The sequence below is a fragment of the Hypomesus transpacificus genome, chromosome 6 (assembly GCF_021917145.1).
Source record: "Hypomesus transpacificus isolate Combined female chromosome 6, fHypTra1, whole genome shotgun sequence".
In the NCBI taxonomy this organism is placed as follows: domain Eukaryota; kingdom Metazoa; phylum Chordata; class Actinopteri; order Osmeriformes; family Osmeridae; genus Hypomesus; species Hypomesus transpacificus.
The window spans coordinates 13,739,991-13,754,317 of NC_061065.1; the positions used below are offsets into that span (position 1 = coordinate 13,739,991).

Here is a 14,327-nt window from a genome sequence, read left to right on the forward strand (position 1 = left end):
CAGAAGTGTTCTGCACCAGTTTTATAGTTGGAACTCTTTAAAGTCTAACGTATGTCTGCAATATTGAGGAGGTGTGGGAATCAATGTACATAAACTTTAACTTGCAACCTGTTGAGTAAAGAGAACAAAAGTCCATTATGCTTTGGGTTTAGGATGGCAGATTTGTCGGGACCATGATTGGGACATGACTGCAGATGCATTCTAAAATCACATTAACGTGTTGATTGGTGTTTCCGACTTTATTGGCTAGGTGGGAACTATTTGCATAATTTTGCCCTCACTGATCAGTTGTTATGAAAGACTTATTTGCAAAACCTGAAACACTTGCCAAGTCAATTTGGTGGAAGAGAGAAAGACTAGAGAGAGAGAGAGATAAAGAGTGCGCGAAAGTGGGTGTGGTTAGTCAGTGAGGTCGTAAACTGTCTACGAAGAGATTTTCCATTCACTTACTGGTACGCAGAGAAAAAAGGAGAGGGAAAAAATGAGAACCTGGCCAATACAGGCTATCAGACGGATCAGGCAGCAATCAAACTCTCATACCAGTTCAGGATTCTGTCATTATTACGCCCGGGTCCAAACTGCATTGCTGCATTGGCAAAAGAAAAAGACTTCTCATGGCAACATATGAGTAATGATCGTTTTCAAACTGATGGAACTTTCCTCGCTCTGTCTGCTGTCTATTTAGCCTCCATCACCCAGCAGAGGTAAGTTAAAGCCTTCAAAGTATGAATTATCCTTTTTATCAAGTCGTTTTCCTAAGCAATCTACATGTATAGCTCATGTGACCTTACATGAACCCAGTATTGCAAGCATTAGAAGACGAATTTCTCTCCCGTTTTTCTTGTCCTCATATAGTTAGTAAACGATTTAGAATATCAGGTGCACTTGTTGCTTCTCTTCAAATTGACTTGTAAGATTTACGATAAACGTACACTGTAAAATAACATAAATGAAGTTGGCTTGAGCTTATTCGTTGACGTATGTCGTTTGGAGAACATATGGTGATTGGGACATGATGATTTCAGAAGTAGGCCAACCTAATAATAGCACGTATCTTTAAACGATGATAATTTGTTATTCAGGGCGTGTTCCGTAAATACTCATCATAACTCGTTTGAGATAGCCTTTAGCTTAACCCGTATTGATAATTAATAAAGTTACTTATTGGTAAACTCTTGAGACATCATCTCCCGATGAGTTGTGTGTGGTTGGAACAAAAGCCATATCACCTGGAGTTAAGATGCAAACGAGTTGTCCTCCATTATTGCACAAGCTTCTGGCAAGTACAGATACACATACAATGCATATTTATGTTTAAAGAGCAGTTTTTTCTGAAAGCCCATGAAAGATGATACAGAAGGATAAACTCTTATGGATACAATTTTACTCCAGCAGAGTTAGCAACATGAAACTGTTAAATTCATTGTATTTTAAACTGAGATTTGGTAAATTTAGAAATAATTCATTTTAAATCTCAGACAGGTTTTTATTATAAGGCCACTGTTCATTCAGTCTTGTTTCAAAATAACAATAATAATATTTTCTTAACTGATAATTTTGGCAGTCATGTTATTGTAAAGGTCGGATCATAAGTCATTCACTACAACATGTATGATCATCTGATATTTGTAGACCTGCGGCTCTATTTCGCGAGGGCTCTTAACCTGTCTATTAATATTTTTCATGCAACTTCAGGTGGGTTTGCAAGTATGCGTAAAGTCCACAAAGTTTGACGCATGGAAGGAGCAGTTATGGAAATGTTAGTATAGTGTGTGAGGTTCTATGTATTAAGAATACAAACCTATACCAATGGTAAGAAGGGAAGATTGAGGAAGGAAGGTTTTTTGTGGAGATTAAGTCATTGTAATTACGTTGAACACATTTTCTTCTCGGCACAAGCAAAGACATGTAGTATATACATCTTTCCTTTTCATCCTTTGACCTAAAATTGGCCTGTTTATTTAGTAAAATCTCTATTGGCATGAGAATGATGCACCTTCATTCAATGATTCCAGCTATTTGATGAAAACAGTCCTACCAATTTTCAGGTAAATAATGCCTGCAAATTTTTTTTGGACATCACTTGTCAATGGCATTGTACCCCATTGCCTCTGTGTTTCCAAAATATAGCCCCTGATGTTTGTCAATGTGTGTTGGAAGACCCACCCCCAAGTGACAACATTGTACAAGAAAAGGCACCTTTTTTCACAGTTTCTTGCCGATAAACAATCAATCTCCTTCTCCCACTTCCACATTCCCTCTCCCCCTGTGTAAACCAGGGCATGGTTTCCCTCTCTGGTGCCAAAACAGACCGGTTTCTGCCTTTTCCTTTTCCGCCTGACCTCAGGGAGGCAGTGAGACACGAAGATGGAAAGGAGCCGCGTCCTTGGGCCTTTGTTTGGAAGGTGCCTTCTGGCTAGCAGCCGGTGACTGCTCTCTTATGACTTGGTGAAGGTTTAGTTAGATAGGAAGGCAGTGGGCCAAGGTTTGGAGATGATGTTGTGAGTATTCGGTGGGACAGCTGTGCGTTTGTGCGTACGTGGTCGATTTACTGAATGTACATGTTGTTCTTTTTCTGGTCTGCTGCTAATGACCCCATACCGCAGCTCCTCTTGTAACAAGCCCTGCCACCGTAGTGAATGTCCAACAACATCTCCAGAAGTTTTCTAGGTGAGGGTTTAGGGAGTCAGTCGGAACAGGGAATGTATCTTTACCCTGCAGGATGGGAGGGGAGTTCTCTCTCACGGTGATCAGCCAGCTGCTTACAGAACAGACAGATTTGAAGGGAGGCAGATTTTAAAGCAAGGTCAAAGCTTCAAAGGAAACACACAAGACTCCCCCATCATCTGTTTTTAGCTTTCGAAAATAATGAAGGATGTTGAAAGTCCTAAGCATTGTATCTTATGGATCAGTTAGTTTTATGAGAGATGCCAAGGTCAGATACACTAACTTCAAGTAAGAGTCAAAATGAACCCATAAATACTAAATCAAGTGTTCTTGACAAAAACATGCACTGGAAAAACTATCCTGATTTAAAAGTTGTTTGCAAAACTATTATCTCTTATCACAGTCACTCAACACAAACCCCATAATGTTAAATGTAAATGTTTATGACACAGAAGTTCTCAATGTTCAAGAAAGATGGCTAGACTACACACTAAGACATGTAGCCGCCTGTTTACCACCTGTGAGACAACACCAGCTTCACTCTGACGAGGGCAGGCTATCCCCACTCCTCACGTTTGCTGTGAAAGAAGGTGTGCCAACATGGGTAAGCCAAGACTGGTCCCAACACTCCCCCTCCAACCCTTATCTTTAGATAGTTTCTGGACTTTATTAGTCCCCTCCCCTCTATTATCTGTTAAGGTGGTGACTCAAGTCCGTTTTTTTCTCTACTACAGAAGTACAAAGATTAATCAGGACATTACAGTACATTTAAATTTGATCCCTTTAGCAGATGTGATTGGCTGTTAGCACTGTGGTGTGCAATAACAATGTCAGTGTTATGATACTTACTTTTTCCCCAGCTCGTGCATCGCTGATACATCAGAACCTTGTACTGTGTCTAAAAACAAGAGGGTAGTAGGTAAAAGGTGAACATGTGGGCTATTTGCAGGCAGACCACTGGCTGGTCCTCAGTAATAATTAACTTAGCCTCTGTACTGTTTTTCTGTACTATTACGCGGGCTATACAATACCAGACCTTTCCAAACCTCCACAGACTGTGAGCATTGCAGATTCAAGATAGGATTTACGGTAGCTTTAAGTTGTGCAGCGGCATGCCGAAGCAACGGTGACAGTTTTAGTTGTACTTTGCTCTCGATGCTTGTCCCATTATGCTTACATGTTAGCTATGTTGCTACACTGTCATACCATGTAACTTCTTGAAATATTACTGCTATGTAGTTAACTGCATTGTTGTATAGGGGAAAATAAACCCCCATTTTACCACTGCCTCCATAGTTATGGTTTGGTAGGCACTTTCACGGAATACAATTGTACATTTCATCCATATCCATTAAAATATTAAGCATTCCGCCAAGCTTTATATTTGGCACAGCTGTGACACTACCACATCAGAGGAGGAGCAGTGGATAACATAGGATACTGCAGCAGCTAGTTTGAACATCATTAAATGTTTTATGTTAAGATTTATTTTCCAATAATAAGACCCTCCACAGACTTAAAGCGTTGACGTAATTTGCTAAACCTGCTAGGATCATCTTGATGGATGGGATTTATGACTCGCAGATGTTTCACAGCTTCTGCTTAGTAGCCTATCAGTACACAACACACATTTTTTAGCGTAGCCATCCTTGGCAGACAGCAAGTAAGCTGTAGTGAGTACACAACATTAAACTAGTGGAGTTTTACGGACGTGTCCCATGAGGTGGGCGTGTTCCAAATGTTTGTGCTACGTACTGATAGGCCACTGTGCAGGAGTGAATTATTGGAGCTCAGATTGGCAACCCGCACAGTCGGTAAAAAGATGTCAAACGGAGAGTGAAGCATAAGGCTTTACACTTAAACCAGAACTTAATAAGAGTGCTTGTGTATTGCTGCAGTGTTGTAGAGAAAACTACACCTGATTCAGAAGCTGGCTGTCCAACAAAGTCCTCGTGGCAGAGATTTAAGATGATGCCTGGAACCCCTAACTTTGACTGATGCAATCAATTGGATAGTAGCCTCTCAAATACCTCTATATGATATACTAGGTAATAAAAAAATATTTTTTTCCAGTCAGATTATTACTCTCACCCCCTGTCTATGTCAGACGGAGTAATTTGTGTAAACTAATGACATAAGTCACCCATTTTATATTTGGTGTAACCAAACAAAATTTGGGAAAGGTAATGGTGTGTGAATAGAGAAAAAGTCCCTGCAATTCGTGCCCGAATCAATAAATGGTGATGTATATATCAATACATTCAGTTCTGTCTCTGAAAAGTTTGGGATGCATCTTCATGAGATTATTTACACAATCATTTTCTATCTATATCCCACAGTAGTATTCCTGTGTAATATCAGTCAAGCTGTTATTGTGTCTGGTGATGATGTCAGAGTCTGGGGTCAACATTGAGTGCAACTTTGAGTACACACTGGGATTCGTCACAAAAATACTGGACCAGTTTTACGAATGGCAGTCCTACAAATGATCCATCTCATGAGTCATTTTCTTGATCCACATCCACTGATGTCATTCCACCAACTGGGCTTGCCTCTAGGACAGAGCCACAACATATACTGACGACTGTTTTTGTCTGTACCTACAGCTCCCACAGCCAGCAACAAGTCCAGACACAAGTCTAAGATCAATGCATCCTCTCACAAAAGCCTGACTTGAACTTAATTAAAAAGTACAAAACTGACTTCAAACCAGTCACTAGTTTCTTCAACTCTGGCCATACTCTTGGTCCTTCAGTCTTGTGTATAATGTGATTAAGACCTCTTGGCTCCTTTTGCCCTGCAGTCGCAATGGCTGTCCCCCCCCCAGACCGAGACACGCCCCTTCTGCAACTACAGGAAGTGATCCCCAGTAGGATGGGCGGTCGAGTCCGCTCCCCCATCTTTAGCTCTTCCCCTCCGGCCCTGACCATCGAAGCTGGCCGCCCCATCTGCATCCCCTCCCCTTATGCCGATATCAGACACGAGTTCCCCTCCCTGCCTTTCTATAGCTCCACCTTGCTGGGCTACGCCACTCCTGTGCTCCCTGACTGCCCCTCGGTTCGCCAGTCTCTCAGCCCCTCCCTGTTCTGGCCCAGCCACAGTCATGTAGGGCCCCCGCTGGCTCTGCACCGGCCACAGTCCTGCACCGAACACACCCAGCCCAGCCACAGCCAGTGGTCAGAGCTGTCGCCTCAGGATTACACCTTGTCTGAGAGCAGGTAGGAAACAGTGCCCCAGTTATCTAAACAGCTTTACCAACACGCAAGCAAAAAACTGTCGCGACGCAATACACGAATGACACTAATAATTAGTGACTTATTTCGTTTTTCGCAGTGTATGCTTCATGTTTTGGCTACCCGCAATGTTTGGCGCTATCTCGTTGTTATGATCAGTGACCTATGCACTTAGCTCTCTTTTGGAAGTTGCTTTGGATAAAAGCGTCTGCTAAATGCATACATGTAAATGTAAATTATGTAGATGTCGACAAAGTGTTTTTAACTTTGATGTCCTGATTTATTATATAATTAAAAGTATCCACAGCCAAAAATGGAATGATCATGTACAGTTCACACGAGCTGCATTATGAGTTCCTCCTCACTGTCTGTAGTTGTTGTGCTAACTACAATGGTTCTATTCCACTCCTGGGCATAACTGTATCCTGTGTGTGTGTGTGTGTGTGTGTGTGTGTGTGTGTGTGTGTGTGTGTGTGTGTGTGTGTGTGTGAGCCAGTAAGACTGTGAGGAAGCACACACAGGACATGGACGACTCGGTCACTTCCCTGCGAGGTAAAAGCGACCTGCACTACTGTGCTGTGTGTCACGACTACGCTTCAGGCTACCACTACGGGGTGTGGTCCTGCGAGGGCTGCAAAGCCTTCTTCAAAAGGAGCATCCAAGGTAAGGTGCTCACACAGTCCAGTGAATGCATTTACACACACTAGTCTCAATAGTTGGCAAGCTAAGACTGGTATATTCAGCTGATTTTGCCCTGTTGTGTTAGTACAGCTAGGTATGTCATTAAGGGCCTCCAACTTTGTCATTGATTTGGCTCCGCCAACATAAAATAGTTCCGCCCCTGGACTGGGACTGGGCTGTTGCCAAGCAACACAAACTTTTTTTCCCACACACCAGCGACTAACAAGAACAAACTGTTGTATGATGATTCTCTAATGAATCTATTCAATCTCTAATGAAGACACCTTCCCATTCTAGTCAAGCAATCCATTAACTTCCCTTTTATTGTGTTGGCACACTTCCATTTTGTTTGTAGAACTTGAACTTTGTCTTTGCCACTCCCTTCTAAGAGTAATACTGTATATGTATATAGTAGCAGTCCAATGTTTTGACAACATGTATCTGATTGCATAACTGGATTATCTATCTCTCAGAGATAAAAATGCTTCCAGTAAGTATGTTGTCATGTAGTATATCAGACCTAAATCTCTTTTATCTTTCTAGTATCTTTAATTTACCACTACCTCCACTCCCTCTTCACCCACTCCATCAATCTTATGTCTATTTTCTGTTTCACCTTTAACCTCTGTCTGTCTATCCATCCACCCATTTTAGGACACAATGACTACATTTGCCCGGCCACCAACCAATGCACTATCGATAAGAATCGTCGCAAGAGCTGCCAGGCCTGCCGTCTTCGCAAGTGCTATGAAGTCGGCATGACGAAGTGTGGTACGTCTCCTCTTCCTCTCCTCTTCCTCTCCTCTTCCTCTCCTCTTCCTCCCCTCTTCCTCTCCTCTTCCTCTCCTCTTCCTCCCCTCTTCCTCTCCTCTTCCTCTCCTCTTCCTCTCCTCTTCCTCTCCTCACCTCTCCTCTTCCTCCCCTTTTCCTCCCCTCTTCCTCTCCTCTTCCTCTCCTCTTCCTCTCCTCTTCCTCCCCTCTTCCTTCCCTCTTCCTCTCCTCTTCCTCTCCTCTTCCTCCCCTCTTCCTCTCCTCTTCCTCTCCTCTTCCTCTCCTCTTCCTCCCCTCTCAGAGCTTCTGTTCTTTGCTCACATGGCTGGCTAGGTCACAATACCCATGAACTTGGAATATCTCGATAGAAACTATGGAAATGAATAGCATGCTATACTGATATAGTAACATGATAAATAGCTTGATACATACCATACAGGACACAGTGTAAAAGAATGGCTGGAAGTCCTTGAAAGGAAAATACACTATTATTGAGTGGATTGCAGATATTCTAATCATCTTTCCACACTTGTAATGTTTGTTTGATCATGATTGTTAAGGGGTCATGCATATTTGCAACTGTAGTTTTGCCAGTAGTTTCCTCTTCTCATGTCATGTTCCAGGTGCATGTCTGAGATCTCAATCAAGTAGACCCTCTTATCTTTTTGTGCCTGGCTAAATCAAAATCTAATCTTTGTATAATTACATACACTCACTCAAAAGGTTCTTCACAATTATTTAGATGTACACTAGAGAACATTTAATAGGACCAAGCAATTCATTTGAGGAAAACCTGTGACACATTGTAATAACCCATGTTTTACATGAATGCAAGCCAAGTGCAGATACATGTGGGGGAACTGGTATATGTACCCATAACTATAATACATAATGGACTTTTAAAGCATACACATAACGTGTCCAGGGGCATTTGAACCTGTGACCTCTCAGACTCTAACCACAGAGCTAAACCTAGTGAGCTGTTCCCTCGACCACCGTGACCTCACACCAATTATAGCTGTATAATTGGAAAACGTAGACAAATGGTTAGACAAAAGAGGTTAGCATGTGATCAGAAGCCACGCTATAAGCCTGTCAAGAAAACAATTCTTACTGGAACGTCAAATTAGTGGGAAGGGTCTAGATTCTAGAACGTAGCATTGTCATATTGTGTGATTGGAAGTGTGAGTAAAGCAGTGTCCTGTTCAGTTGTGTGATTGGAAGTGTGAGTAAAGCAGTGTCCTGTTCAGTCGTGTGATTGGAAGTGTGAGTAGAGCAGTGTCCTGTTCAGTTGTGTGATTGGAAGTGTGAGTAAAGCAGTGTCCTGTTCAGTCGTGTGATTGGAAATGTGAGTAAAGCAGTGTCCTGTTCAGTCGTGTGATTGGAAGTGTGAGTAAAGCAGTGTCCTGTCCAGTCGTGTGATTGGAAGTGTGAGTAAAGCAGTGTCCTGTTCAGTCGTGTGATAGGAAGTGTGAGTAAAGCAGTCTCCTGTTCAGGTATGAGGCGTGACCGCGGCAGCTACAGAGGAGCCCAGCCAAGGAGGGTGGTGCGCTTCACCTCACGGGGTGGGGCCAACGGATCTAGGCGGGGCTTACATGAGGTGGGTGAGACCGAGCTCCACCGCTCCACACTCACACCTGAGCAGCTGATTGGGCTGATCATGGAGGCGGAGCCACCAGAGATTTACCTACTGAGAGACATGAATAAGCCACTGACGGAGGCCAGTGTGATGATGTCACTCACCAACCTAGCCGACAAGGAGCTGGTCCATATGATCAGCTGGGCCAAGAAGATCCCAGGTCAGTGTTGGTCAGGCCGGTGTGTACTTGTGTATGTGTGTGTGTGTACTTGTGTATGTGCTTGGGCATATTATTCGCATCCTTAAATTTCTTCTTCTAAATATGCATGAAACATTTCCCAGACACAGATGAAGTCTTTTCTCTGTTTAGTAAGCATCATGATGACCATGCGTAATCATCTCTGGTGAACCAATTGACCATCACAGCCTGGGTGTTAAAAATGTGCTCAGTCCAGCAAGTTTTTTCTATTTTTATGCCCAGCTGTGGTCCTAGCACAAGCCAATGACCACAAACAAAGTTAAGCCTGCCATGATGCAACAAGGAAAGTATTGGATAAAACTGACCTTGTGGAATTGCTCAGTTTAAGGGCTTGTTGAAATTACTGTTCGTTTCTTATTTACAAATGTCTACTTTCTAGTATGCCAATGCAAGACAAAGTATGATACTCAAAACAATTCTGAATTCAGTTTAACTACCACCGAGCCACTGCCAAATGGCTAGGTTAATGACTCCACAACATTTCCAAACAATTTCACTCTTCAATCCACCAACTAAATCAATTCAACCCAACATCAACTCAATTTATCAAACCAACTCTGATGCCTTGAGGACAGAGCTACCAAACGGTGCTACATGGTCTTTTAATGTCAGGAGATATTAGTGTTAAACTGAACAGTTCTGTATAAATTCGACTGCAAGACTCAGACACATTGTCTGTGTTTAATTAAGCATATTGGAAGTTTGTGACCCATAGCCAGAGGTGTTCTGGGGGGTAAAATTTAATATAATTTTCTTCTTGAAGAAAATGTGTCAAAATTATCCACACATTATACACATTTAAGATCTGCTTTTTAAAAAAGGGATTCATAATCACTTAAGCACTTTAATGATGGTATTACTATAAGACTAAATAGTTTGTTTAAGGGACAAATACATGTATGCTCTTAGCAAAGGGGTTTTCATTGATATAAGCAGCACATCAGAATTATGACAAGCTATGTCACAAATGCATCGCGGACTCTCCAACATTAGTCAGCAATAATCCCATTAAACTATTATTTCATTATGGCCTTTACACACGTTTAAGATGGGCAAATCTGAACTCAGTAGCATTGACTTGGTCCTGTAACTACTGTTAATTATTTTTCAAGATACACCAGGGACAGCTCAGTATTTAATGAAAAGTTGAAAACAAAGACGAAATTAAACATTATTCTTCTGCCTTTTACAGTAAGCAGTCCGATACATGTTAAACTGTACCTACTGTCAGGGAGCACCTACTTCCTGTCATGTTCCCTTCATCTGGCAGCTTTAGACTCTCAAGACACAACAAAGACAACCTGACTTTACTCACTTGCATATATCAATATTTGTCTGAATCACCATCAACTCTACCCTCTGTGCACTCAAAGTATACTTTACACTGACAGTGCAAAGGAAGCATGAGGAACGGCTAGGTTTAATGGACAGAGCGCCATGTGTCTGTTCTCTAGGGTTTGTGGAGCTGGGTCTGTTTGACCAGGTGCACCTGCTGGAGTGTTGCTGGCTGGAGGTGCTGATGCTGGGCCTCATGTGGAGGTCTGTGGACCACCCTGGGAAGCTCATCTTCTCCCCCGACCTCATCCTGACCAGGTACCTCACGGCCCCACCAGGGCTGGACAAGACGGTTTCAGTTCAGGTCTTTTTGTAATAAATACATCGATCACACGTCTTTATCCATCATCAATCGAATGTATGTGCTTGTTCTGTGCATTCTCCAGATCCTTTAGTAATACCTGCATGACAAACTGGGATGCTAAGTGTTGACATGAGGGTGCTTATATTTTGTGCTTGTCTGTGTGTGTGTTTTCTCTGGGCAGAGAGGAGGGGAGCTGTGTTCAGGGCTTCGTGGAAATCTTCGACATGCTGCTGGCTGCCACCTCCAGGTTCCGAGAGCTGCAGTTGCAGAAGGAGGAGTACGTCTGCCTCAAAGCCATGATCCTTCTCAACTCCAGTAAGTTCATGAGTGTTCCTTCTGGGTGCCCCAGTGAGTTTGTGCATACTTGTTTGTAGCGTTTATTAATCAGAAGATTAAAAAAACAAGAAAAAAATTGGGGAATGCTCATGTTAAATATCACATTTTAGCGTTTGATATTTGTTTGTCATATCCTTATCTGTTTGTGGCATCCGTCGAAGGTTGGCTTCGGGTTAAGATCCCTTTTTCAAGAAGTTCCAGTATGTACCCAGTTTCGTATTTAGCGAATGTTTGGTTTAAATGGAGACTCAGGTGTGTGCGTGTGTTGTGTACTCGTGTGTGCTGGCAGATATGTGCCTCAGCTCTTCTGACGGAGGCGACGAGCTGAACAGTCGTGCCAAGCTCTTGTGCTTGCTGGACTCTGTGACAGACTCTCTGGTGTGGGCCATCGCCAGAAGGGGGATCAATTTCCAGCAGCAGTCCACCCGCCTGGCTCACCTGCTCATGCTGCTGTCACACATCCGCCATGTCAGGTATGACACGCGCCACCGTCGAGACCGAGTGTGCACTGCACTCCCGTTATTCAATATCACTCTTTGAACACCGTGAAAAGGACCCCATGACTAAACCACTAAAGGTGAAACCACACGATTCTATTCCACTGATGGCTATGTTTTGGTCGGTTGGTTTTTCTTCTGCAGTTGGCAATGCTATGCTGGCATGGCTATTGTCTGGAACGTATCCAATGAAACAGGCACACTTGTTTTCACAACTCCCTCCGTGTTCACGATCTCCCTTTTCGACTCAACGTTTCTACTGATCTCTGTCCCCGCAGTAACAAAGGCATGGACCACCTCCACAGCATGAAGATGAAGAACGTGGTGCCCCTGTATGACCTGCTCCTGGAGATGCTGGATGCCCACATCATGCACAGCTCCCGGCTGCCCCACTATGTCCCCCAGCCGGGCCCCTGCCACCGAGTGAGCTTACCCTCACAGCTTCACAACCCCGGCACCTGTGCTACCCAGACTCTGACCTCCAGCAGCAGCAGTGATGACCCCCAGGAACCAGAGGATTCCGAGCGAAAGATAGACAGGTTTTGTTAACGTCCTTTTTTTGATTATCGCCAAATACCTCTAAAGACATTTTTTTTCTCCCACATACTATCTGTAGAGGATAGAATGAGCATGCGATTTAAGAGGATTGCAGATTGACATGTTGCTTTTGTGTCTTGACATATTTTCCCTTAAAAAGTCCTTTACCCACTTAATCCTCACTGGATTCTGTGTTTTTGCATAGTAAACCAATGTCATAAACAGTGTAACCAAGTCGTAAACAGCGTTGCCAGTTTGGCTTTAGGCTAAACGCCTGCTGGGGTTTGGTTTCCCATGAAAGAGTAACTTCATAAATCTGGCAGTTTTACAGGATACCAGAGACAGAATGACGAGGCATTTAGTCATTGTTTAGTGCCATGAAAAAGATGAGATGAAATAAGAAAACAGATGAGAACGCTGCGTATCTGATTGCTGACAGAGCTTGACGTGGAGGAGATAGATAATGGGAGAGAGAACTTGAGTTCAAGAAGAATTTTGAGAGTGGGTGGACGTGGGCACAAAGCTAGATTATTTACAGTAAAATCAAGTGTATCTGCAACCACAGGGTAGAACGTTTTAGTGTTTGGATGACATGATGGCATATTGGCGATAAGCGTCACACTTGCTTGTCTTTCCTTGTTTTAGTTGGTTCAAGGGGGATCCCTACCACACTGAAGCTGACTGAGGTGCAGAGGAACTGTACGACGGTGGATTATGTAAAGTCATGCTTGTCAATGACTACCTACTTCTGAATACTTTTAGAATGTGAATTTGAGTTTGGGAACTTTCCAGACAAACGAGTCAAGACGCAGGAACAATGAGCAAACATGGACAACTTTCAGGCTCTTTAAGGGGTTTGAGGTTGCATCCCAATGGCTTCATCTCATCATGTATGTTTGGACCTTGTCCTCACAATTAAATACAACAAAGAAAGAATTAAGAAAGAATGACTCCTTGTTTCTAAGTCTGTCCTTTGTTATTCGCAAGACAACAAAGGTGTCCTGTGAAGAAAAGGCACTTTCAAGCCACTGCAAGCCATCTCCTTTTTTTGGTCTGTGTAGATTGTAAGCAGAAAAAAAGAGTTTACCCTATTTTCTATATTGTATGTGCTTGTAGGTGAATACGTAGCTTTGACTGACTATCCCCCCCTAAAAAATTGCACTCCTATTGTATTATACAAATTGGTACGGTATTTCATGTGTATTCCAAGGGCAAGATCAAATTAAGAAAAAAGGTCTGCATTAAATATATATTCCTTTGCCTGTACTGTCCTTTTCTTGTCTTTGCCTTTTTTAGACAACTACATTTTGCACAAGTAGTTTCAGTACAATTTTCTAGCTAAATATGTATCTAGGTCTCTGTATTGGTGTAAGAAGGAATAAGATCTTCTTCCATAGAAGGTTTTCCTCTGAAACTGACAAAACACAAACCATACAAAGCCAGTCCTCACATTCTCTCACATGGTGCAAGTTGTATATTGATCTTGGAAAGTCCCATCTCAAGTAAATATTCAACCCTGGATGAGCAAGAATACCAACACGTATTCTTGGTTTTTATACAATGACACACTCACGTTCAGTGGCGTAACTATAGGGAGTGCAAGGAGTGCAGCTGCACTAGGGCCCGTGGCGAAAGGGGGCCCGTCCTCGATCTCACCGTTAAATTGAGACAACTTGACCGGGCCCCTTGAGGCAATCTGACCGGCCCCTTGCACCGCTGTAAAACCGTAAGTTGAAGATCCCATATGATCCAGTGTTATCAATTCGCAAACATTTCTCAATTATGGTGTCAGTTATTCAGAATTATGAGCTATCACCTGCCCAATAAACATTTTAAAAACAGTCAGTGTTAACAACAGCAAATAATTAATTTTTCCTCATTTGCCTTTTGCTGAATGAAACAAATGTCGTTTTTATTAAGTAATATTGCCCTCGAAAAATAGCAAGGATGTCTGGGTAATATTGTTGTCAAAGATTCCCGCCCACCCACACACGATTGTTCCCATCCAGTTGTTGGAATACCACAGACAGTTGTTGTTGGGATACTACAGTTGTGTTGCATTAGCGTTTTGAAGCGAATTAGGCTACCCCATGCCATGCCCTTTAACATAAAAGTGGCTCCAGAAAGC

At 42.7% G+C, this 14,327-nt stretch overlaps 1 protein-coding gene across 4 annotated transcripts; it reads left to right on the plus strand.

Moving 5' to 3' along the window:
* Positions 1-435: 435 nt before the first annotated feature.
* esr2a (estrogen receptor 2a) lies at positions 436-13,470 on the plus strand. 4 transcript variants are annotated; one of them, XM_047021118.1, is made up of 11 exons: positions 622-704; positions 5,274-5,357; positions 5,471-5,885; positions 6,397-6,563; positions 7,236-7,352; positions 8,849-9,151; positions 10,645-10,783; positions 11,011-11,144; positions 11,455-11,638; positions 11,941-12,201; positions 12,845-13,470. In XM_047021118.1, the coding sequence occupies exons 3-11, from the start codon at positions 5,476-5,478 to the stop codon at positions 12,882-12,884; spliced, it is 1,755 nt and encodes a 584-aa protein (XP_046877074.1). In that variant the 5' UTR covers positions 622-704; positions 5,274-5,357; positions 5,471-5,475; the 3' UTR covers positions 12,885-13,470. The 4 variants fall into 4 exon arrangements, with proteins under 4 accessions (XP_046877076.1, XP_046877077.1, XP_046877075.1 ...); XM_047021120.1 differs by lacking the exon at positions 5,274-5,357 and having other exon boundaries at positions 436-704; positions 5,676-5,885; XM_047021119.1 differs by lacking the exon at positions 5,274-5,357 and having other exon boundaries at positions 618-704.
* Positions 13,471-14,327: the final 857 nt, after the last annotated feature.

What these genes read in the sequence shown, in the direction of transcription:
- esr2a (XM_047021119.1), top strand. Translation starts at nt 5,476, where the DNA reads ATGGCTGTCCCCCCCCCAGACCGAGACACGCCCCTTCTGCAACTACAG. An exon ending in TACACCTTGTCTGAGAGCAG is followed by an intron (nt 5,886 to 6,396) that starts GTAGGAAACAGT and finishes TGTGTGAGCCAG; the next exon opens with TAAGACTGTGAGGAAGCACA. An exon ending in TCACACATCCGCCATGTCAG is followed by an intron (nt 11,639 to 11,940) that starts GTATGACACGCG and finishes CTGTCCCCGCAG; the next exon opens with TAACAAAGGCATGGACCACC.